Source organism: Bos grunniens, chromosome 5 (genome assembly GCF_055505025.1).
Source record: "Bos grunniens cultivar Pamir isolate PY7600 chromosome 5, Bosgru_T2T1.0, whole genome shotgun sequence".
In the NCBI taxonomy this organism is placed as follows: domain Eukaryota; kingdom Metazoa; phylum Chordata; class Mammalia; order Artiodactyla; family Bovidae; genus Bos; species Bos grunniens.
The window spans coordinates 41,681,412-41,704,839 of NC_141169.1; the positions used below are offsets into that span (position 1 = coordinate 41,681,412).

At 37.7% G+C, this 23,428-nt stretch overlaps 1 protein-coding gene across 4 annotated transcripts in view; it reads left to right on the plus strand.

The window, feature by feature from the left end:
* SLC2A13 (solute carrier family 2 member 13) overlaps window positions 1–23,428 on the plus strand; it is a 527,099-nt gene that overhangs the window by 118,352 nt on the left and 385,319 nt on the right. For 3 of the 4 annotated variants that reach the window (XM_086399920.1, XM_086399922.1, XM_086399921.1), the window contains exon 3: window positions 6,761–6,969. In XM_086399920.1, the coding sequence (XP_086256046.1) occupies window positions 6,761–6,969 (209 nt within the window). Of the gene's footprint in view, window positions 1–6,760; window positions 6,970–11,680; window positions 12,059–23,428 lie in introns of those variants that run through there. The other variant, XM_086399923.1, reaches the window with a different exon arrangement.

The window sequence follows — 23,428 nt, forward strand, 5'->3', positions numbered from 1 at the left end:
GACAGGTAAGGAAGTAAGTATTGAGCTGCACCTTAATGCTCTCATGGCTCATTAGGAGGAGAATTGGTTAAATGACTGCAGTGTCCAAAAAAATCTTTACTGTGCTTTTCCACATGAAAATGTCTTCTGTTAGTAGAATCCAGCACCTCAAGAGCAAATAAAAATAATTTTATACAGTTTGTTTTATTTTTTTATTTTTATTTTTTAATTTTATTTTTAAACTTAACAATATTGTATTAGTTTTGCCAAATATCGAAATGAATCCGCCACAGGTATACCTGTGTTCCCCATCCTGAACCCTCCTCCCTCCTCCCTCCCCATACCCTCCCTCTGGGTCATCCCATTTAAATGTAACACTTTATAATACAATTCCCCTAGCTGTGATAGTCTTTCTGTTATAGCTTGACTTACAATTAAAGCCATAAATCGTATGTCATATAAAGGGACTTCCCAGGTGGCGCTAGTGGTAAAGAACTTGTGTGCCCATGCAGGCAATGTAAGAGACGCAGGTTCGATTCCTGGGTCAGGAAGATCCCCTGGAGGAGAAAATGGCAATCCACTCCAGTATTCTTGCCTGGAAAATTCCATGAACATAGGAGCTTGGCAGGCTACAGTCCATGGGGTCACAAAGAGTCAGACACAACTGAAACGACTTAGCACAGCCCAGCCCAGTTTGTCATATAAAACATTTTAAAAGGATCAACTCTCGAGTCAAAATTTTGTTGCTCCAATCATCTTTTAAATTATCTGTTGTCTTACTGTCTAGTTTTTCCTGTATGAAAAGTTTACCTGTATAGATTAAAGAAAAATGAAATCAAAATTCAGTTTGGCATAGTCAACAGTAGAAGTTTACCCTTACAAATTATATTTTAATAGTCAGCCGTTCTCATAGAAAGACTCTGGTGTTGAGAAGATAAAAGGATATTTGGTTTGCCACTAGTGGGTCAGTGTTGTTAAGTCCAGTTTGCAGATCCCTAGCCCACTGGGTGCCGAGCCCAATGCTGTGCTACGTTTGGCAAGACGGGGAGGACAGCACTCAGAGGCTCTTTCTGCTTTTGTTGCTGCAGGGCTTTACTGAGATGTGTTAACAACACTGAGAGATGTGTAAACAACAAACTTCTGAAGCGATCCTTCAAAGTATTTAAATATGAGACTAATATGAATGTATGCCCCCTTTTATGAATTTTATCAAGTAATTGTTAAACATTTATTGTAGCTTAACTTAAAAGAAACATTTATTATAGGGAGCCTAGGTTTTAATCCTAATTCTAGTGCATGCTAGTTCTATATCTTCTTTGTGCCTTGTTTCCGTGTCTTTAAAATGGTAATAATAATGATGCCTATGTCCTACGGTTGTTTTGAGATAAATAAGTTAAGATATGTTAATTCCTTTGAGCAGTGGTTGGCACACAGTAACTGGTGCTAGTGCTATGTGTCAGCTATTACTTTTGCTGTTACTGTGAAATGATCATATGTCCAAGCTGAGTTTATACCTTCAAGTAGATTTTCATGAATTTGGAACATAATTAACATCACTGTGGAACTACTAGAGATAAATAATAGGTTCATCTGTTAACTGTGTTATCAGATAACCATTTTGTCATCAGTTCAGAGAAGGGCAGTTATGAACTGCAAAATACTGTGTCTTAAATGTTCATCTGTTCGAGGATGCTTGTCTTTCATTTCATAGGTGAGAGCAATGTGATTCCTTTAAGACAAGATTGATTGTAAATGTTCAGTTCAGTGAAGGACTTGTTTGGTTCTGTGTGAGGAACAGGCCATCTGATAGCAGCAGCTTAGCAGGTCTGCTCAGCCTTAGTGTAGAAGGTTGACACCTAGGAATGAACGATGTTTGGTTTACAGTTTCAGTTCCTGACACTGGGAAGGCTTAATCTGAGATGAAACCAGGCTTGTCTCCCTTGTTGATAGTTGGTCCAAACACACAATTTGAAAGTATTGCTTAGTATTGGAGGTTCCTGTCTTAGTTGTCTATTGTGCAGGTCCTGGTACTGGTAGTTGTACCAGAAAATAGCTCATTTGTTAACTTAAGTTTAGAAAGTTTTAAAAGGTATCTTTCTATGAGTGATCTTGTTACTAAAGAGAATGCTAAAGATTTTAGGATTCATGAAGGCTTGGCACATTTTCTTGAGTCAACCTCCTTTCCCATTCTTTCAGCTTGATGTGCTGTCTGGCCTCTAGAATGTAAATGGCATTTGCTTAAAATGTGGACCTTGAGTGCTTATTGTTCACTTTCACCCTCTGGGTTTTTAAAACACTTAGATCAGTGGTTTTCGGCCATGAAGGCACATTAGTACCACCTTGGGAACTTTTAAGAAAATAGAATTCCCTGGTCTTAAAGCCCAGACCAATTAGTCTGAATCTCTGGGGTGGTTGGGACCTGGATGCTGGTATGTTTTAAAAGCCTCTTGGGTGATTCTAATGTGTAGCCAGGGTTTAGAACTCTTGATTTGACTTATAATAAGGAAATATCCCATGTCAGGGGGCTACTTGTTTGTTTGGGAATTGCCTGCCTGGTTTATCAGTGTACTCTTGTCATTCATCTGGTTTCCTTGGATTTAGAGGACTCTTGGTGAATCTATAGCAGTGCTTTAACTAGCCTAGATTGTATGCAGGTCAAGAAGCAACAGTTAGAACTGGGCATGGAACAATAGACTGGTTCCAAATTGGGAAAGGAATATGTCAAGGCTGTATATTGTCACCCTGTTTATTTAACTTATATGCAGAGTACATCGTGCGAAATGCTGGGCTGGATGAATCACAAGCTGGAATCAGATTGCTGGGAGAGATATCAATAACCTCAGATATGCAGATGATGCCGCTCTTAGGGTAGAACGTGAAGAACTAAAGAGCCTCTTGATGAAAGTGAAAGAAGAGAGTGAAAAAGCTGGCTTAAAACTCAACATTCAAAAAATGAAGATCATGGCATCTGGTCCCATCATGGATGCAAAGATGAGGAAATAGATGCAAATAGATGGGGAAACAATGGAAACAGTGACCGATTTTATGTTCTTGGGCTCCAAAATCACTGCAGATGGTGACTGCAGCCATGAAATTAAAAGACGCTTCCTCCTTGAAAGAAAAGCTATGACCAACCTGGACAGCATATTGAAAAGCAGACATTACTTTGCTGACAAAGGTCCAAAGTAATGGTTTTTCTAGTAGTCATGTATGGATGTGGGAGTTGGACCATAAAGAAAGCTGAGTGCTGAAGAATTAATGCTTTTGAAATGTGGTGTTGAAGAAGACTCTTGAGAGTTTCTTGGACTGCAAGGAGATAAAACCATTCAATGCTAAAGGAAATCAGTCCTGAATATTCATTGGAAAGACTGATGCTGAAGCTGAAGCTCCAATACTTTGGCCACCTGATGTGAAGAACTGAGTCGTTGGGGAAGACCCTGAGGCTGCGAAAGAGTCAAGGCAGGAGGAGAAGGGGATGACAGAGGATGAGATGGGTTTTATGTCATCACCAACTTGATGGACATGAGTTTGAGCAAGCTCTGGGTGTTGGTGATGGACAGGGGAGCTCACTGTGCTGCATTCCATGGGATCACAAAGAGTTGGACATGACTGAGCAACTGAACTGAAAATAAGCTTCTTTGTTTTACTTTTAAAAGAGAAATCTTAGGATGTAAATGTATAAAACGTGTTTATCTTGACCAGTCTCTGAAAATAGGCTTTAATTTCCTTAAAATTTGGCAGTAGAATGTGAGTTTCTTTTTCTTATCCTGGTATTAAGTCATTGAATTGTAAATGTCAGATCTAGACTCTTTGTATTTGGAAATTTCAGAAGACTGGAGGGCTAAAGTATTCTGTCTCCTACAGCTGGCTTAGAAAACAAGCTAATATGTATGTTTGTGTTTTTCTTTTCCCTTTTCTCCTCTTCTTTTTTCTTTTAATTTTTAAAAAAGTTTATGTTCTGGGATTAAATAGTGCATAATGAAGTGTACCAGGGAAGCCTACAATAGTGCAAAGTATTATGTGAGCATCTTTGGGTCTAAAAATGATTCAGTTTCTTTATTCATTTCAGTGCTTCTTTGAAGTATTTAGTGTATCCCTTTAATCTTCATTCATCACTAAAGGGGGTTTGGAGAACAGAATAAAAGATCGAGAAAGGTATAAAGAAAAGAACATAAAGGGTTTCATCTTTAGTACTTTTCTTATTTATTTCCTAATTCAATATATTTGGTTTCTACTTTATTTGTTGTTGTTCAGTTGCCAACTTGTGTCTGATTCTTTGTGACCCCATTAGCTGCAGCATGCCAGGCTTCCCTGTCCTTCACTCTCTCCTTGAGTTTGCTCAAACTCGTGTCCATTGAGTCAGTGATGCCGTCTGACCATCTCATCCTTTGTTGCCCTCTTCTCGTCTTGCCTTCAATCTTTCCCAGCATCAGGGTCTTCCAATCAGTAAGCTCTTGAAGTCATCTTTTTATTGCTTTTCTTTTAAGTAATTGGGAGTGTAGGATAATCTTTTCTCTTAAATTTTTAAAGAGAAAACACAACTGAATAGAAATTTCATTCATTTACAGTATTAAAACATACATTTAAGTAACAGATTGGGTTATACAAATTAACATCGTAAAGGAAAGAGGCCAGAAATATACATTTGTGTGAGCTAATCTTTTAAGTTCTCATCAAATGAGTCTTCTTCAGAAGAAAAGGTTTGGTTATATCTTGAATTACAAAAATGTAGTTTCTTGGAAAGAATTACTCTGTAAGTAACCTTGCAGACCTAAATGACCCAGTAGGGTTTTGCATAAAATGTTATTATAGAAATGTGAAACAGTTATTTTCTGTTTAGTTTTTATAGACTGTTTATATTGTATAGCTGCTTTGTATCATTTCACAAAACATTTACTAAATGCCCCCTGTGCAAGATAGTTTATAAGGTCCTTTGCTGAATACATGGTTAAATATGCAATCAAGTGAAATAGGTAAATGATTTATTATAATATAAGGTATAATGGCATAAATTGAGGTTAAAAATGTTTTGTAGGTGAGCTGAGGAAGGAATGATTCAGTATTGGTGTAATTTTCAAAATTAATGGATTAAAGTATGAAACATGTCTAATAAGATCTTTATTAAGTTATTTATTTAGTCAGTCTTTCACAAACACTTTACTTTCTATATCTTAGTTAATTTTTCTGAGTGTATTTGTTGCTACAATTTGTCATAAGAGATACTCTGAACACTCATGTAGCAGTTGTATTTTGCTTTTCTACTCTTTTTGGAATTAAAATGAAATTGCCTGGAAAATAATAGACTTGTGCACAAGATATGTGTTTGGAGTCTTCAGGATTGCTGTACTTTTGGTTTAGTATAGCTTAACACCCAGTGTGAAGAACTGACTCATTGGAAAAGACCCTGATGCTGGGAAAGACTGAAGGCAGGAGGAGAAGGGGATGACCAAGGTTGAGATGGTTGGATGGTATCACCAACTTGATGGACATGAGTTTGAGCAAGCTCCAGGAGTTGATGATGGACAGGGAAGCCTGGCGCGCTGCAGTCCATGGGGTCACAAAGATTCAGACATGACTGAGCAATTGAACTGAACTGAAAAGTTAGAGTAGCTTTGAAAAGTGTATTGAGTCAGGTGGATTCTCATTAATTTATGGGTTATTATGTAATCAGGACTGGCCTTCTGAGCTCTGCCACCATATATCTACCATGGAAAATATTCTGGAAACCTGGATCAGTAGGAAACATCCAAGTGTCCTAGATTGTTTTTTTTTTTTTTTTAAGTTGCTCAGTCGTGTCTAACTCTTCTAGATTCATAGAAGCCATCAGTTTAAAGAGGCCTTGAAGTTTATGTAGCATAACTCAGTTTAAAAGGATTGAGGCCTGGAGATGTTAGGACATTAGTCCAGTGGTCAGAACAATTTGAAGAGATCTTGATATTGATATATTCATATTTATATTTTTGTTATTTCTCTGGTGGATTTAAAGTGGCGTGCTTATTTGCTATTTAGAGTTTTGCCAGTCATTAAGAATAGACACTTATGTTGATGTATGGCAAAAACCACCACAATATTGTAATTATCCTACAATTAAAATAAGAACAGATGTCTGAAAAAAAGGACAAATGAAACAACATAAGTAGCTTTTTCACATTCCTAAACATTTTAATAATCATTATTTGCATCTGACTATATTTTTTCTGCTATCGGCTGCTATATGCTTTCCTAACTCTCTGTCCTTCCCCATCTCCTTGTCTTTTTGAAAAAACGAAGTGCTTTTTGCCTGAAAATATATGTTGCTTGATGGCAAAATGAAATCATAACTGGTTATTTACAGAAAAGAAATAACTGTAAAGAAATCTGAGCATATATTTTAATGAACAGTATATCTTTTAACCAGATATTAGAGAACTTTGTCTTAACCCCATGTTTATATTGTAAATTGCAAAATTATAGTAGTATTAGATAGGAATGGTGATTATGGTGTTTTGCATGTTGTGTTTGCTTCAGAATGCATAGCCTTAATGATATGACTTTTGTCCATTCCTTTTCATTGTAATTTGTGGGAGAGAGAAAGAATCAGATTTTCTCATTTTTCGATTTCCTGCTACAGTATAAGAATGTCATTATTTCTGATGACAGACATATATATATATGATGAAAAGAAAATCTTTCTAATTTTTACCATTATATGTTTTTCCAATGTGGTAAATGCAAACCTTTTATTCATACTCAGCATTTATAAGACCACATTTTACAGCAATATATTGATTTCTTATTGCAGGTACATGCTGGGACTTGCAGCAATTCCAGCAGTTATACAGTTTTTTGGCTTTCTCTTTTTACCTGAAAGCCCTCGATGGCTTATTCAGAAAGGACAGACTCAAAAGGCCCGTAGAATTTTATCTCAGATGCGTGGTAACCAAACCATTGATGAGGAGTATGATAGTATCAAAAACAACATTGAAGAAGAGGAAAAAGAGGTTGGCTCAGGTATGTGGATTATATATATATATTAATTTTAAGACTACATAATAATTTTACTTATAAATCATATTCTTTTAATTTTATTTATATATCTAAATGATGAAGTGGTTCTATATGTATAACTAAGCCAAAATAAATGTATTTGAATTTCAAAAGCAAATAATTGTGTTATAAAAGAATGAAAAAAATTCCCAGAATGCCACTGTCCTCACATAATTTTTATTTTTGTGATTTCTTTTAAATCAGATATACTTGATATAGGTGTCATTTTGTATGGGGGGACATTTTTTGAGTATATTTTACATGTAAATATATATAAAGATAAACCTGCATTATTGACGTGTCATAAATAAAAAGTCAGCATGAACTATTGTCAAAATAAAACACTTAAGTAAAATTAAATACCTTGTTTACATATGCTACATTAATTTCCATACTAATGTTTTCCATACTAATTAATTTCCACACTAAGACTAACCATATAGCTTCGTATACTAGTTATGGAATAGTTTTGCATTTACCTGTTTTCATTAAAATGTTTGTGTAATCACAATTTCACTATGTCAGAAACCAAAAAAAAAAGCAAGTTTCTGGTTAATTTATGTTGATGAATATAATTTCAGAGAAGAAATCATATAGGGATTTAAAAATTCTCAGACAGGATCTATAATCTTGACAGCTTGATTTGGGTCAGCAATTTGCCAGAATTTTATGATGGGAATAAAACAGATATTTTACAATGCCTGTTGGATTCACATTCCCCAAAATTGTCTCATTTTCTCTCAACTTTCCTTCTGCCTCTACAGTAATTGGTTGTTCAGTGGAGATGCTTAACTTATATTAAAATGGTTATTCATACATGAAAAAATACCAAACACAAACACACCCCTTTATTGATATGTCTTACACAAGTCTTGGGAGGTCTGCTCACTGACCTCTCTTACTATTCTTTGGATACTGAAGAAACAGTAGAATGAATGCTCTTCAGAAACTGGTCCCTCTGGTAGCCGTACACGTGTGCACGTGTGCTTAGTTGCTCATTCGTGTCCGACTCTTTGCGACCCCGTGGACTATAGCCTGTCAGGCTCCTCTGTTCGTGGGATTTCCCAGGCAAGAATACTGGAGTGGGTTGCCATGCCCTCCTCCAGGGGATCTTCCCAACCCAGAGACTGAACCCACATCTCTAATGACTCTTGTATTGGCAAGCAGGTTCTTCACTCTAGTGCCAACCTGGGAAGCCCAAGTACTCTGCACATTAGTACATATATTAGAGAGAATTTTGCGTCAACAAAATAATTCATTTTTATGGGTTCAGGATTGTATTAGGTTTTAAAATATAATTTCAAATGTTAATTTAAATTACAAATAACTTATTTTATGCTTCTGACTAAATTCCTTTCATCAGTTACTTGAATTAAATATGAGGTTGCTTTTGTAGTAATCAGTACACTTGAAACCCATGTGCTAATAATGTGTGAGTGGAAATATTTGTTGAGTATTAGGTTATATTAAATACTACTTAGAACATAAGTTTTTATTAGTCTATGTGAGGGGTAGGACAACAATTCAATTAAAAAAAACCAAACATGTTCTTGTTTTGGAGTGGGTATACCACAGAGTCTACTACACAGCTTTGAATATGCAGCTTCATTTTAACTACTTAAGAATTTGTCTGACTGGTCTAACCATGCAGTTGTTGACACTGCACATTGCCTCTCATGACTATTTGGAATGTATAGTCAAATGAGTTTTTATAGATACTTGAGGTACACAGGATTGCAATTATCTGCATCTGCTTTGGTGGTGGTTGTGGTGGTTTAGTTGCTAAGTCATATCCAGCTCTTGGGACCCCAAGAGTTGGGGCCTGCCAGACTCCTCTGTCCATGGGATTCTCCAGGCAAGAATACTGGAGTGGGTTGCCATTTCCTTCTCCAGAGATTGAACCCAGGTCTCCTGCATTGCAGGCAGATTCTTTACTAACTGAGCTATGAGAGAAGCCCCACTTTAATTTTTATCAGAAGTCTTTGGGAACTACTTACTGTGTTTAAGCTATTTAAATATTAGCTATTTAATCATTTCCATTTAGCTATTTAATCATTTCCTCATTAAACATTGCTTTATATGTACATTTGGCACAAATTTTCTTTTTAAATTATATACATAAATATATTTGTTATACATTACACATTCATTGAAAATTTAAAGAAAAGGCAGCCATCATTTCAAAGACAAAGTTGCAGAAATCTTAATACTGTGTTATTCACTGAATCTCAATATGTCTTATGCTTGATTAAATATTATAAACTTTATAACTAATAGGATTAATAATTTATCCATTTCTGATTTGTATTTTTGAGTACTATCATCTTGCTTACTTTTAAAACTAATCCATTGTTCTTTTATAAAGGTAAAGAATTAATAGCATTATGGCATGAATGCACACAGTTTTGCCCATGTTACATGACACCAGAAACTTGGGGCTTTATTTTTGTTATTGAGGAATCTGACCACAATAAAACATGTTTTGCACAGTATCAATTTTATTGCATCATTTTCATGTCCATGAGCAAAACTGTGTCAGTTCAGTTGGAAAATAGAGAGCAGTGCTAGAATTTGCCTTAACAACCAGGATGTCTTGCCCTCAGTCACTTTACATTTGAAGATAGGCTACATGGGCTATTACACATGAAGAAACAGCTAACTTTGAAATAAAAATGTTCTGGCTCAGAGAAGATTCAGCCATTGTGTCGGAGGATTAGAGAGTGATGTATGTTAGTCAGTCCATGGATTCTGTTGAGATGAATTTCAAGCCATGACTTGGAGCCCAGAAACTCTGGGTGGTGGAAGACAGTTGTTTGGAGGGAAGAACCTTGACCTAGGCACTGTGTATACCCTGATATTCCAGGAGGGTAGAAAGTAGTTGTTTAATAATAAATAATAAAACTTTTTCTTTTAGGCAGAAACATTTTATCATCAGACATGGTGGCTTAGTTTCCTGCTACCTGTGAGCGTGCTAAATCTGATTCCAGATCAGTAAACCACATCCTTCTCTCAGAGTTCCCGGTGGATTTGTGACTTGTGACTGTTGTACTGCTTAGTGAAGTGAAAGTCGCTCAGTCGTGTCCGACACTTTGTGACCCTGTGGAATTCTCCAGGGCAAAATACTGTAGTGGGTAGCCCTTCCCTTCTCTAGAGGATCTTCCCAACCCAGGGATTGAACCCAGGTCTCCCTCATTGCAGGTGTACCTTCTCTTTTTGTGAAATTTTTTTTCCCTTGATCACTTGAATTTAAATTTGCCCTCTTTGAGGAAAATAGGGATAGTGGCTGAATTATGTATTAATTTTTTTTGATGTATGAAATGTCAGTGTATATGGGGCTTAATTACTACTGGGTTCAAAACACAGTTTATGACTTTAAGCAGTGAATATTGTGGCTTCTCTGACCAGGTCAGCAGCAGAGATGAGGCTCATAGGCCGTGCTTGGAATAGGATGGGGTTTATAAAATAAAATGGGGTTTCATCTCTTCTGCACGTGGCATGAAGGTCGACCTCAAATTAGGTCCTATTTGCCTTAGGCAACAGATACAAAAATATTGCTTTGATTTATGTCAAAGATTATTCTCTGTTTTCTTTTGGAAGTTTTATGGTTTCCAATTGTACATCTAGGTCTTTAATCCATTCTGAGTTTATTTTTAAATATGATGTGAGAAAACGTTCTAATTTTATTCTTTTATATGTAGTTATCCAGTTTTTCCAGCACCACTTACTAAAAAGACTGTATTTTCCTCATTGTGTATTCTTGCCTCCTTTTCATAGATTGACCAACCATAAATGTGTGAGTTTATTTCTGGGCTCTCTATTCTCTGTTCATTGTTCTGCCTGTCTATTTTGTGGTCAGTACCATACTATTTTGATGATTTTGTAGGAAATCAGGAAGAAAGATTCCTCCAACTGTTATTTTTTTCAATATTGTATTGGCTTTTCAATGTCTTTTGTGTTTCCATAAAAATCTTAAAATTACTTATTTCTGTGAAGTGTACCACTGGTAGTTTGATAGGGATTGCATTGAATCTGTAGATTGTCTTGGGTAGTGTGGTCATTTTAACAATACTAATTCTTCCCATCCATCAACATGGTATATCTTTGCATCAGTTTGTATCATCTTCCATTTCTTTCACAGTGTTTTATAGTTTTCTGAGTACAGGTATTTTATCTCCATAGTTAAATTTATTCCCTAGGTATTTTTTTTAATGTGATGGCAAGTGGGATTTAAAAAAAGTCTCATTTTTGATTTTATTGTTATGTGTTTCTATATATTAAATTTGTATCCTGTAACTTTATGAATTGATGAACTCTAGTGCTTTTTCCGGAGAAGGCAATGGCACCCCACTCCAGTACTCTTGCCTGGAAAATCTCACGGACAGAGGAGCCTGGTAGGCTGCAGTCCATGGGGTCACTAAGAGTCGGATAGACTGAGCATCTTCACTTTCACTTTTCACTTTCATGTATTGGAGAAGGAAATGGCAACCCACTCCAGTGTTCTTGCCTGGAGAATCCCAGGGACGGGGGAGCCTGGTGGGCTGCCGTCTATGGGGTCACACAGAGTCCGACACGACTGAAGCGACTTAGCAGCAGCAGCAGTGCTTTTTCAGGGGCATCTTTAGGATTTTCAGTGTATTCATCTGCAAACAGTGACCATTTTACTTCTTTCTTTCAGATTTGGATTCCTTTTATTTTTTCTTCTTCTTGACTGTGGCTGGGACATCTGAAAAAAGTGACGAGAGAAGGCTTTCTTACCTTCTTCCTGATCTTATAGAAAGTCCTTTCAATTTTCACTGTTGAGTATGCCATTAGCTGTGGGTTTGTCATAAATGGTTTTATTATGTTGAAGTATGTCCCCTGTATACCCACTTTGTGGAGAGTTTTTAATCACAAATGGATGCTGAATTATGTCAAAAGGTTTTTCTGCATCTGTTGAGATTATCATATGATTTTTATTCTTCACTTTGTTAATGTGGTATATCACATTAATTGATTTGTGGATATTTAGCCATCTCTGGAATAAATTCCACTTGATCATGGTGTGTGATTCTTCTAATGTATTGTTATATTTGGTTTGCTATTATTTTGTTGAGGATTTTTGCATGTGTGTTCATCAGTGATAATGGCCTGTAATTGTTTTTTAATATATATATTTCTGTTTGGTTTTGGTATCAGAGTTATTCTTGTCTTGTAGAATGAGTTTGGAAGCATTCATTCCTCTGTAATTTTTGGCAATAGTTTGAGAATGACAGGTGCTAACTCTTTTATAAATGTTTGGTAGAATTCACCTGTGAAGCCATCTGGTCTAGATGTTTGTTAGTTGAGAGTTTTTGATTATTGATTCAATTTCATTTCTGGTAATCAGTCTGTTTCTATTTTCTATTTCATTCTGGTCAGTCTTGAGAGCTTGTACATTTCTAGGAACTTGTCCATTTGTTCTAGATTATTCATTTTATTGGCATATAATCATTCATACTGTCCTTTGTATTTCTGTGTTGTTGGTTGTAAGTATTCCTTTTTCATATCTGATATAATTTGATTGGGTCCTCTCTCCTTTTTTGTTGATCAGTCTGACTTAAACTTATCAATTTTGTTTGTCTTTTTAAAGAGCTGGCTCTTCGTCTCATTGATCTCTTCTATTATTTTTTTAGTCTCTATTTTATTTATGTCTGTAATTCTCTGGTCTTTGATTTCTTTCCTTTGGCTAACTTTGGGTATTCTTTGTCTTTCTTTTTCCAGTTCCTTAGGTATAAGATTAGGTTGTTTATTTGAGATTTTTTTCATTTCCTGAGCTTTGTTTGTATCACCATAAATTTCCCTCATAGAACTGCTTTTGCTACATCCCATAGATTTTGAATCATTGTGTTTTGTTTTCACTTGTCTGAAGGTGTGTGTGTGTGTGTGTGTCTTTAGATCTGAAATTAGGCCATTCTAGATAGCATATATGGGCTTTCTTGGTAGCTCAGCTGGTAAAGAATCTGCCTGCAACTCAGGAGACCACATTTTGATTCCTGGGTCGGGAAGATACCCCTGGAGAAAGAATAGGCTGCCCACTCCAGTATTCTTGGGCTTCCCTGGTGGCTCAGGCAGTAAAGAATATGCCTGCAATTCAGAAGACCTGGGTTCGATCCCTGGGTTGGGAGAATCACCTGGAGGAGGGCATGGCAACCCTCTCTAGTATTTTTGCCTGGAGAATGTCCATGGACGGAAGAGCCTGGTGGGCTACAGTCCAAGGGGTCTCAAAGAGTCAGACAGGACTGAGCAAGTTAAGCACAGCACAGATAGCATATATATGGGTATGTTTTGTATCTGTGTCCTTTCATGGGAGCATGTAGTCTGTTTAAATTGAAGATAATTATTGGTAATTAGGTACCTACTGCCTTTTTATTTTATTTTTTAACTTTACAATATTGTATTGGTTTTGCCATATATCAAAATGAATCCACCACAGGTACATGTGTTCCCCATCCTAAACCCTCCTCCCTCCTTCCTCCCCATACCATCCCTCTGGGTCGTCCCAGTGTACCAGCCCCAAGCATCCAGTATCGTGCATCAAACCTGGACTGGTGACTCGTTTCATATATGATATTATACATGTTTCAATGCCATTCTCCCAAATCATCCCACCCTCTCCCTCTCCCACAAGTCCAAAAGACTGTTCTATACATCAGTGTCTCTTTTGCTGTCTCGTATACAGGGTTATTGTTACCATCTTTCTAAATTTCACATATATGTGTTAGTATAGAGATACCAAAGGAATATTTCCTGCAAAGATGAACTCGATAAAGGACAGAAATGGAATGGACCTAACAGAAGCAGAAAATATTAAGAAGAGATGGCAAGAATACACAAAAGAACTGTACAAAAAAGATCTTCACGACCCAGATAATCACAATGGTGTGGTCACTGACCTAGAGCCAGACATCCTGGAATGTGAAGTCAAGTGGGCCTTAGAAAGCATCACTACAAACAAAGCTAGTGGAGGTGATGGAATTCCAGTTGAGCTCTTTCAAATCCTGAAAGACGATGCTGTGAAAGTGCTGCACTCAATATGCCAGCAAGTTTGGAAAACTCAGCAGTGGCCACAGGACTGGAAAAGGTCAGTTTTCATTCCAATCCCAAAGAAAGTCAATGCCAAAGAATGCTCAAACTACCACACAATTGCACTCATCTCACACGCTAGTAAAGTAATGCTCAAAATTCTCCAAGCCAGGCTTCAGCAATATGTGAACCGTGAACTTCCTGATGTTCAAGCTGGTTTTAGAAAAGGCAGAGGAACCAGAGATCAAATTGCTAACATCTGCTGGATCATGGAAAAAGCAAGAGAATTTCAGAAAGACATCTATTTCTGCTTTATTGACTATGCCAAAGCCTTTGACTGTGTGGATCACAATAAACTGTGGAAAATTCTAAAAGAGATGGGAATACCAGACCACCTGATCTGCCTCTTGAGAAATTTGTATGCAGGTCAGGAAGCAACAGTTAGAACTGGACATGGAACAACAGACTGGTTCCAAATAGGAAAAGGAATACGTCAAGGCTGTATATTGTCACCCTGCTTATTTAACTTATATGCAGAGTACATCATGAGAAACGCTAGACTGGAAGAAGCACAAGCTGGAATCCAGATTGCCGGGAGAAATATCAATAACCTCAGATATGCAGATGACACCACCCTTACGGCAGAAAGTGAAGAGGAACTCAAAAGCCTCTTGATGAAAGTGAAAGTGGAGAGTGAAAAAGTTGGCTTAAAGCTCAACATTCAGAAAACGAAGATCATGGCATCTGGTCCCATCACTTCATGGGAAATAGATGGGGAAACAGTGGAAACAGTGTCAGACTTTATTTTTATGGGATCCAAAATCACTACAGATGGTGATTGCAGCCATGAAGTTAAAAGACGCTTACTCCTTGGAAGGAAAGTTATGACCAACCTAGATAGCATATTCAAAAGCAGAGACATTACTTTGCCAACAAAGGTTCGTCTAGTTAAGGCTATGGTTTTTCCTGTGGTCATGTATGGATGTGAGAGTTGGACTGTGAAGAAGGCTGAGCGCGGAAGAATTGATGCTTTTGAACTGTGGTGTTGGAGAAGACTCTTGAGAGTCCCTTAGACTGCAAGGAGATCCAACCAGTCCATTCTGAAGGAGATTAGCCCTGGGATTTCTTTGGAAGGAATGATGCTAAAGCTGAAACTCCAGTACTTTGACCACCTCATGCGAAGAGTTGACTCATTGGAAAAGACTCTGATGCTGGGAGGGATTGGGGGCAAGAGGAGAAGGGGATGACAGAGGATGAGATGGCTGGATGGCATCACTGACTCGATGGACGTGAGTCTGAGTGAACTCCGGGAGTTGGTGATGGACAGGGAGGCCTGGCGTGCTGCAGTTCATGGGGTCACAAAGAGTCGGACACGACTGAGCGACTGATCTGATCTGATCTGATCTGATACTGTATTGGTGTTTTTCTTTCTGGCTTACTTCACTCTGTATAATAGGCTCTAATTTCATCCACCTCATTAGAACTGATTCAAATGTATTCTTTTTAATGGCTGAGTAATACTCCATTGTGTATATGTACCATAGCTTTCTTATCCATTCATCTGCTGATGGACATCTAGGTTGCTTCCATGTCGAATAGCCAAAGCAATCTTGAGAAAGAAAAATGGAACTGGAGGAATCAACCTGCCTGACTTCAGGCTCTACTACAAAGCCACAGTCATCAAGACAGTGTGGTACTGGCACAAAGACAGAAATATTTGATCAGTGGAACAAATTAGAAAGCCCAGAGATAAATCCACACACATATGGACACCTTATCTTTGACAAAGGAGTCAAGAATATACAATGGATTAAAGACAATCTTTATTTTATTTTTTTTAATATTTTATTTTATTTTTAAACTTTACACTATTGTATTGGTTTTGCCAAATATCAAAATGAATCTGCCACAGGTATACATGTGTTCCCCATCCTGAACCCTCCTCCCTCCTCCCTCCTTCCTCCCCATACCATCCCTCTGGGTTGTCCCAGTGCACAATCTCTTTAACAAGTGGTGCTGGGAAAACTGGTCAACCACTTGTAAAAGAATGAAACTAGAACACTTTCTAACACCATACACAAAAATAAACTCAAAATGGATTAAAGATCTCAACGTAAGACCAGAAACTATAAAACTCCTAGAAGAGAACATAGGCAAAACACTCTCTGACATACATCACAGCAGTATCCTCTATGATCCACCTGCCAGAATATTGGAAATAAAAACAAAAATAAACAAATGGGACCTAATTAAACTTAAAAGCTTCTGCACAACAAAGGAAACTATAAGCAAGGTGAAAAGACAGCCTTCAGAATGGGAGAAAATAATAGCAAATGATGCAACTGACAAACAACTAATCTCAAAAATATACAAGCAACTCCTACAGCTCAATTCCAGAAAAATAAATGACCCAATCAAAAAATGGGCCAAAGAACTAAATAGACATTTCTCCAAAGAAGACATACAGATGGCTAACAAACACATGATAAGATGCTCAACCTCACTCATTATCAGAGAAATGCAAATCAAAACCACTATGAGGTAGCATTTCACGCCAGTCAGAATGGCTGTGATCCAAAAGTCTACAAGCAATAAATGCTGGAGAGTGTGTGGAGAAAAGGGAACCCTCTTACACTGTTGGTGGGAATGCAAAGTAGTACAGCCACTATGGAGAACAGTGTGGAGATTCCTTAAAAAACTGGAAATAGAACTGCCTTATGATCCAGCAATCCCACTGCTGGGCCCACTGCCTTTTAAAAAAATGTTTTGGGGTAGTTTTGTAGTTAGTTTTTGCTCTTCTTTTGATTTATGCTCTTGTGATTTGATCTTTAGTGTTATGCTTTGATTCCTTTTTCTTTTTTGTACACATCTATTACAGGTTTCTGGTTTGTGGTTACCATGAGGTTTTTTTTTTAATAACTCTTACTCCTTGGAAGAAAAGTTATGACCAACCTAGACAACATATTAAAAAGCAGTGACATTACTTTGTCAACAAGGGTCCATCTAGTCAAGGCTATGGTTTTTCCAGTCATGTATCGATGTGAGAGTTGGACTATACAGAAAGCTGAGCACCGAAGAATTGATGCTTTTGAACTGTGGTGTTGGAAAAAACTCTTTAGAGTCCCTTGGACTTCAAGGAGATCCAACCAGTCCATCCTAAAGGAGATCAGTTCTGGATGTTCATTGAAAGGACTGATGTTGAAGCTGAAACTCCAATACTTTGGCCACCTGATGTGGAGAGCTAACTCTTTTGAAAAGACCCTGATGCTGGGAAAGATTGAAGGCAGGAGGAAAAGGGGACGACAGAGGATGAGATGTTGGATGGCATCATGGACTCAATGGACATGAGTGTGAGTAAACTCTGGGAGTTGGTGATGGACAGGGAGGCCTGGTGTGCTGTGGTTAATGGGGTCACAAAGAGTCAGACATGACTGAGCAACTGAATTGAACTGAGTGTGTGTATGTGTGTATGTGTGTGTATATATATATATATATATATATCTTAAAATATATATATATGATTATTTTAAGTTGCTAATCTCTTCATTTCAAATGCAATTTAATAATCCTATATTTTCTTCAACCTTCCCCAGGATTACTTTTCTTGACATCATATTTTACATATCTTTTTTTTGTGTATTCCTCAACTACTTATAACAGATACAGATGACTTTATAGTGCTTTTGTCTTGTAACCTTTTACTAACTTTGTCCATGCTTGATTACTACCTTTACTATGTTTTTACCTTTATTGTATTTTTGCCTTAACCAGTGAGCTTTTTTCCTTTAGTACTTTTTATGTTTTTAGTTGTGGCTTCTTTTGTTGTTGTTGTTCACCTTTCACATTTATTGTAAAGGAGTTATTGTGGTGTTGAACTGAAAGAGTTCTTATCTATAAGCAAGAGTTCTTTTGCTTATCTATAAACTTTTTGATCTCATCATCAAATCTGAATGAATGCCTAGCTGGGTAGGTAATTTTTGATGTAGGTTTTTTGCTTTCACCACTTTAAGTATATCATGACACTCTTCTGACCTCAGGGTTTGTGATGAAAAGTCAGCTGATAGACCTGGGAGTCCCAAGTCTAGTGCCTGTGCACTCGTGTGTGGTCCTGAGTCCTAGGCCCTCAGTGGATGTAGCCATCTCCAAGGATGGCTGTATGCTCAAGAGTTTTACAGCAACCCTCCTACTTTTGGGGGGCTGTGTCCTCTCCAGGTTAGTTACTTGGCTTGAGACATCCCAGTACAGGTGCTTATAGCCTACTAGGCAAGGCCAGGTCCCTAGACTGATAAACTAGAGGGGGAGCTTGTTAGTACCACTGTCCACATGGTAGAACAAGTTCCCCAAAATGGATAACGCCAGTATCTGTGTTTCCAGGGTAAGCTCCAATTGCTTCTGGCTTCTTCTGGAGATTCTTTAAGGTTGGCCTGCATCTGACCCAGGATCCTTTAAAATTACTGCTTCTGCCCTGGGTCCCTGAGTGTGTGACATTTTGATTGCACTCTAAGAGTGGAGTCTCTATCTTCCACAGCTCGCCTGAATGTAAACACTACTGACCTTCAAAACCAGATATTCTAGGGGCTGGTCTTCCCAGTGCAGGACTCCCTGCATTTCTAATTTTCCTCTCACTGTGGGTCATCCACCTAGAGGCATGGGTCTTGACTACACCTTTGCTTCTCCTACCCATATCATTGTGGTTTCTTCTTTATGTCTTTAGTTATATAATACTTTTTTCTGGTAGATTCTGGTCTTTCTCATCAGTATTGCTCTGTAAATGGTTGTAATTGTTGTATGCCCATGAGAGGAGGGGAGCTGAGGGTCTTTCTACTCTACCATTATGGCCAAGCTTTCTTCATTTTCATATTTTTTAAATTAAGATATAATAATTGACATATAACTTTGTATTGGTTCCAGGTGTACAACATAATGATTTATGTTCATACTGTGAAGTGATTACCACACACAGTAAAAAACATTTTTTTCTTAACTTTTTCAATTTTTTGTCTTACACCAGAGAACAACAAACATATTCATCAGGTGGTGTCATAGGGAGAGTTGAAGGCTGTTACTGACATGCTTCTCAGAAGAAGCCTGTTAGACAGGACTCAAGGAAAGTGTGACATTAGGCACGCTTTCTGCCACTTCCTTCTAGGCTCTGCACTGAAGGATTAAAGCAGGATCATTGGAGGGAAAATGTGAACAAAGAAAGTTCTCTCTCCCTGGAGAAATAAACAGATGTTGATGCGTGAATCCTTATAAAAAGACCAGGGAAAGTCTTTTGGGATCATCAAGGCAACTTCGGTGTTCCAGCAGGTTGATAACGGGAGCCAGGCAAAGGGGAGACTGAATACAGACCTGAGGTGGCAGGGGCAGCCTCCTGCAAATATTTTCATCTGTTTATAGCACATGGGCAATCTGAGGAATTTGAAAACCTAAACAGACTTTTTTTTTTTAACGAAGAACTTCTTTGTATGTCCTATCTTGTATATATATAAATATATATATATGAAAGTGAAGTCGCTCAGTCATGTACGACTCTTTGCAACCCCATGGACTGTAGCCTACCAGGCTTCTCTGTCCATGGGATTTTCCAGGCAAGAGTACTGGAATGGGTTGCCATTTCCTTCTCCAGAGGATCTTCCCAACTCAGGGATTGAACCTAGGTCTCCCTCATTGTAGGCAGATGCTTTGCCGTCTGAGCCACCAGGGAATATATGTAAATCTTTTTACAGTTAATATTGCCTCAGTACAGTTCATTTCAGTCGCTCAGTCGTGTCCAACTCTTTGTGACCCCATGGACTGCAGCACTCCAAGCCTCCCTGTCCATCACCAGCTTCCGGAGTTTACTTAAACTCATGTCCATTGAGTCGGTGATGCCATCCAATCATTTCATCCTCGGTCGTCCCCTTCCCCTCCCGCCTTCAATCTTTCCCAGCATCAGGATCTTTTCAAATGAGTCAGCTCTTTGCATCAGGTGGCCAAACTACTGGAGTTTCAGCTTCAGCATCAGTCCTTCCAATGAATATTCAGGATTGATTTCCTTTAGGATGGACTGGCTGGATCTCCTTGCAGTCCAAGGGACTCTAAAGAGTTTTCTCCAACACCACAGTTTAAAAGCATCAATTCTTTGGTGCTCAGCTTTCTTTATAGTTCAACTCTCACATTCATACATGACTGCTGGAAAAACCATAGCCTTGACTAGATGGACCTTTGTTGGCAAAGTAATGTCTCTTCTTTTTAATATTCTGTCAAGGTTGGTCATAACTTCCTCCAAGGAGTAAGCGTCTTTTAATTTCATGGCTGCAGTCACCATCTGCAGTGATTTTGTAGCCCCCAAAAGTAAAATCTGCTGCTGTTTCCACTTTTCCCCCATCTGTTTACCATGAAGTGATGGGACCAGATGCCATGATCTTCGTTTTCTGAATGTTGAGTTTTAAGCCAACTTTTTCACTCTCCTCTTTGACTTTTGTCAAGAGGTTCTTTAGTTTTTCTTCACTTTCTGCCATAAAGGTGGTATCATCTGCATATCTGAGGTTATTGATATTGCCTAGGTTTACCTAAAACACAGATACTTCCAAAATTGATTTATTTCATGTAAGAATGTCACCGAGAAATTGCCCTACCCTTTGGGCACAAAAATCTTAATATTGGACGTATGTGAGAATAGCAGCCCAGAGGTACTAGTTAATGCTTTAAACTGAAATTAGATCCAGGCCTACTGGTTGTTAGTCACTGTTGTGGTCAGGTTATCTATGCAGTGTATAATCTTTGCAGAAACATTTATGTCAAGAAGATTTGCATTGTTTAATTGTATCAAGAAATCAGCTCAGTAATCTGCAAGCATGTTGACTCTGTTTTGCCTTCATTGGGTAGTTTAATCTCCAGCCTGGAAAAAAAGAATGTTGTAGAATGGAACATTTATTCAAGACCTTCCTGTGAGTTCACTTTTTAAAGCCTGGTATGATTTACCTTAGCTGTTTGGAGGTCATACCTATGGTGTACAGGAAAGAATAGCTGCATCTCTCTCTCTTTTTTTTCTTCCAGTAATTTTACAGTTAGGTCATCAAGATTCATATCCTTGTAAGTCAGTTTCCTTTTTTATATGAGTTGATATTGTCTCTGGCCATTTCAACAAATCATATTCTGCAGAGAGGTCAAAAAGGGTAGATACATATCATCTGTTTTAATAGAAATCCTTCCAAAAGTTCTGTAGATATCTAATTCCAGCCTAATGACATTTCAGTGGAATGCTCGTTGCAGTTGACATCTATTGCCCTTAGCTCAAAGTGTCATTTTTCCAAATATTTCTGGTAGTTTTGCTTATATTTTCTTTGTGTGATAGTAGTGTTTCCTGACTGAAAGTAATGCATATGTGCTATTTACTGGATAATTTTGAAATAGATATTAACAAATTGTTTCTCAGCAAGATGGACAACCAATTTTCCATATGTAGGAAAAGAAAATGTTTCTATAGCTAATATTCTTGAAATTGTTGCAAAATTACCCAGATTTTCAACTGTGAGGCTGTTATATATCTATCTCCTATGGTAAACGGTAGATTAAAATAAAAGGTTAAGTGAAAAGCTACTTTAATTCTCTATCTTTGTGTTAACAAGCTGTAAGCTGAAGGATTGTTAAAAGAATATATAATTCTATTCAGTTTTTAGTTAAACTTATTTTCTTAGGCATCATGACTTATTCAAAAGAACTGCTATTTAGTTCAACATGTCTTTAAATAAAAGTTGCTTTGACCCCAGAGAACCTTTAAAATCATAAGCAAAATTGGAATAGTTCTTAGGTTTCACATTAAAATGTCACTGACTCTCCTCTTACAAAGAGATAAACAACAACATTGAGAATTTTTTCTACTCTGTAAATCACTGAAAAAGGAAGTACTTTTCAGATTACTTATAGCCTTTCAAGCCATTTTTACTGGTTAATATTGAAAATTCAGATTGTTTCAGAAAGTTGATAGTTGATGGTTCATCCTTCTGCTTTCTTGCTAGTTCAGTTTAGTTCAGTCGCTCAGTCGTGTCCAACTCTCTGCGACCCCATGAATTGAAGCACGCCAGGCCTCCCTGTCTATCACCACTCTCGCAGTTCACCCAGACTCTTGTCTATTGAGTCGGTGATGCCATCCAGCCATCTCATCCTCTGTCGTCCCCTTCTCCTCCTGCCCCCAATCCTTCCCAGTATCAAAGTCTTTTCCAATGAGTCAACTCTTCGCATGAGGTGGCCAAAGTACTGGAGTTTCAGCTTTAGTACCATTCCTTCCAAAGAACACCCAGGACTGATCTCCTTTAGGATGGACTGGTTGGATCTCCTTGCAGTCCAAGGGACTCTCAAGAGTCTTCTTCAACACCGCAGTTCAAAAGCATCAATTCTTCGGCACTCAGCTTTCTTCACAGTTCAACTTTCACATCCATACATGACCACTGGAAAAACCATAGCCTTGACTAGATGAACCTTTGTTGGCAAAGTAATGTCTCTGCTTTTGAATATTGCCATCCAGGTTGGTCGTAACTTTCATTCCAAGGAGTAAGCGTCTTTTAATTTCATGGCTGCAGTCACCATCTGCAGTGATTTTGGAGCCCCCCAAAATAAAGTCTGACACTGTTTCCACTGTTTCCCCATCTATTTCCCATGAAGTGATGGGACCAGATGCCATGATCTTAGTTTTCTGAATCCATCTCATAGAAAAATCCAGGCTTAGGATGTTTTGCTTGTGTCAAAATTTTTTTTTTTTATTCCAACACATTATAAAGTTTTTCTGTATTTAATACAGATAGGAGGAGAAAACCCAGCAAAGTACATTTCAAAAGGAATGTAGTTCTTGAGTTGCTGCTTCAGGGAAGTTCATTTCCAACTTAACACTAAATCCATCATTCAGCACAAATGATAGTCTGCTTTGTAAATAAAACCATGGTCTGGAGATTTCTTTCCTTGAGAAAAGACAAACTGTTGTGCCCTTTAAAGGTTACCTAGTGTTTGGAGAAGGTTAGAGGAATATCCTGAAGAAAATGCAGTTTTCTTCATCTGAAAAAGAAAGGCACTTGAGCTACTCTTGAATGTTGGGACTTTTTAGTGATAAAGGACAGTTCCACTGATGGGCTGTCAGATCCATCACAGTATTAATAACCATGTTGTGTACTATCTGAAGAAACTTGCCTATTTACAAATGTCAGAAGAGATCATCTCAAATGTTTCTCAAAGATCCAAGGAATTACTCTTAAATTTTTCTAATGTTTTAAATTTAGTTTGAAATGGCAGATAGAGTGGTCACACAACGTTAATTTTCTCCTTCTTTTACCACTTTACATCAAGCCTTATAAACACCCATGAGGGTGATTTTTAATCTGCTAAATTTAACTAATTTAAAATTTTT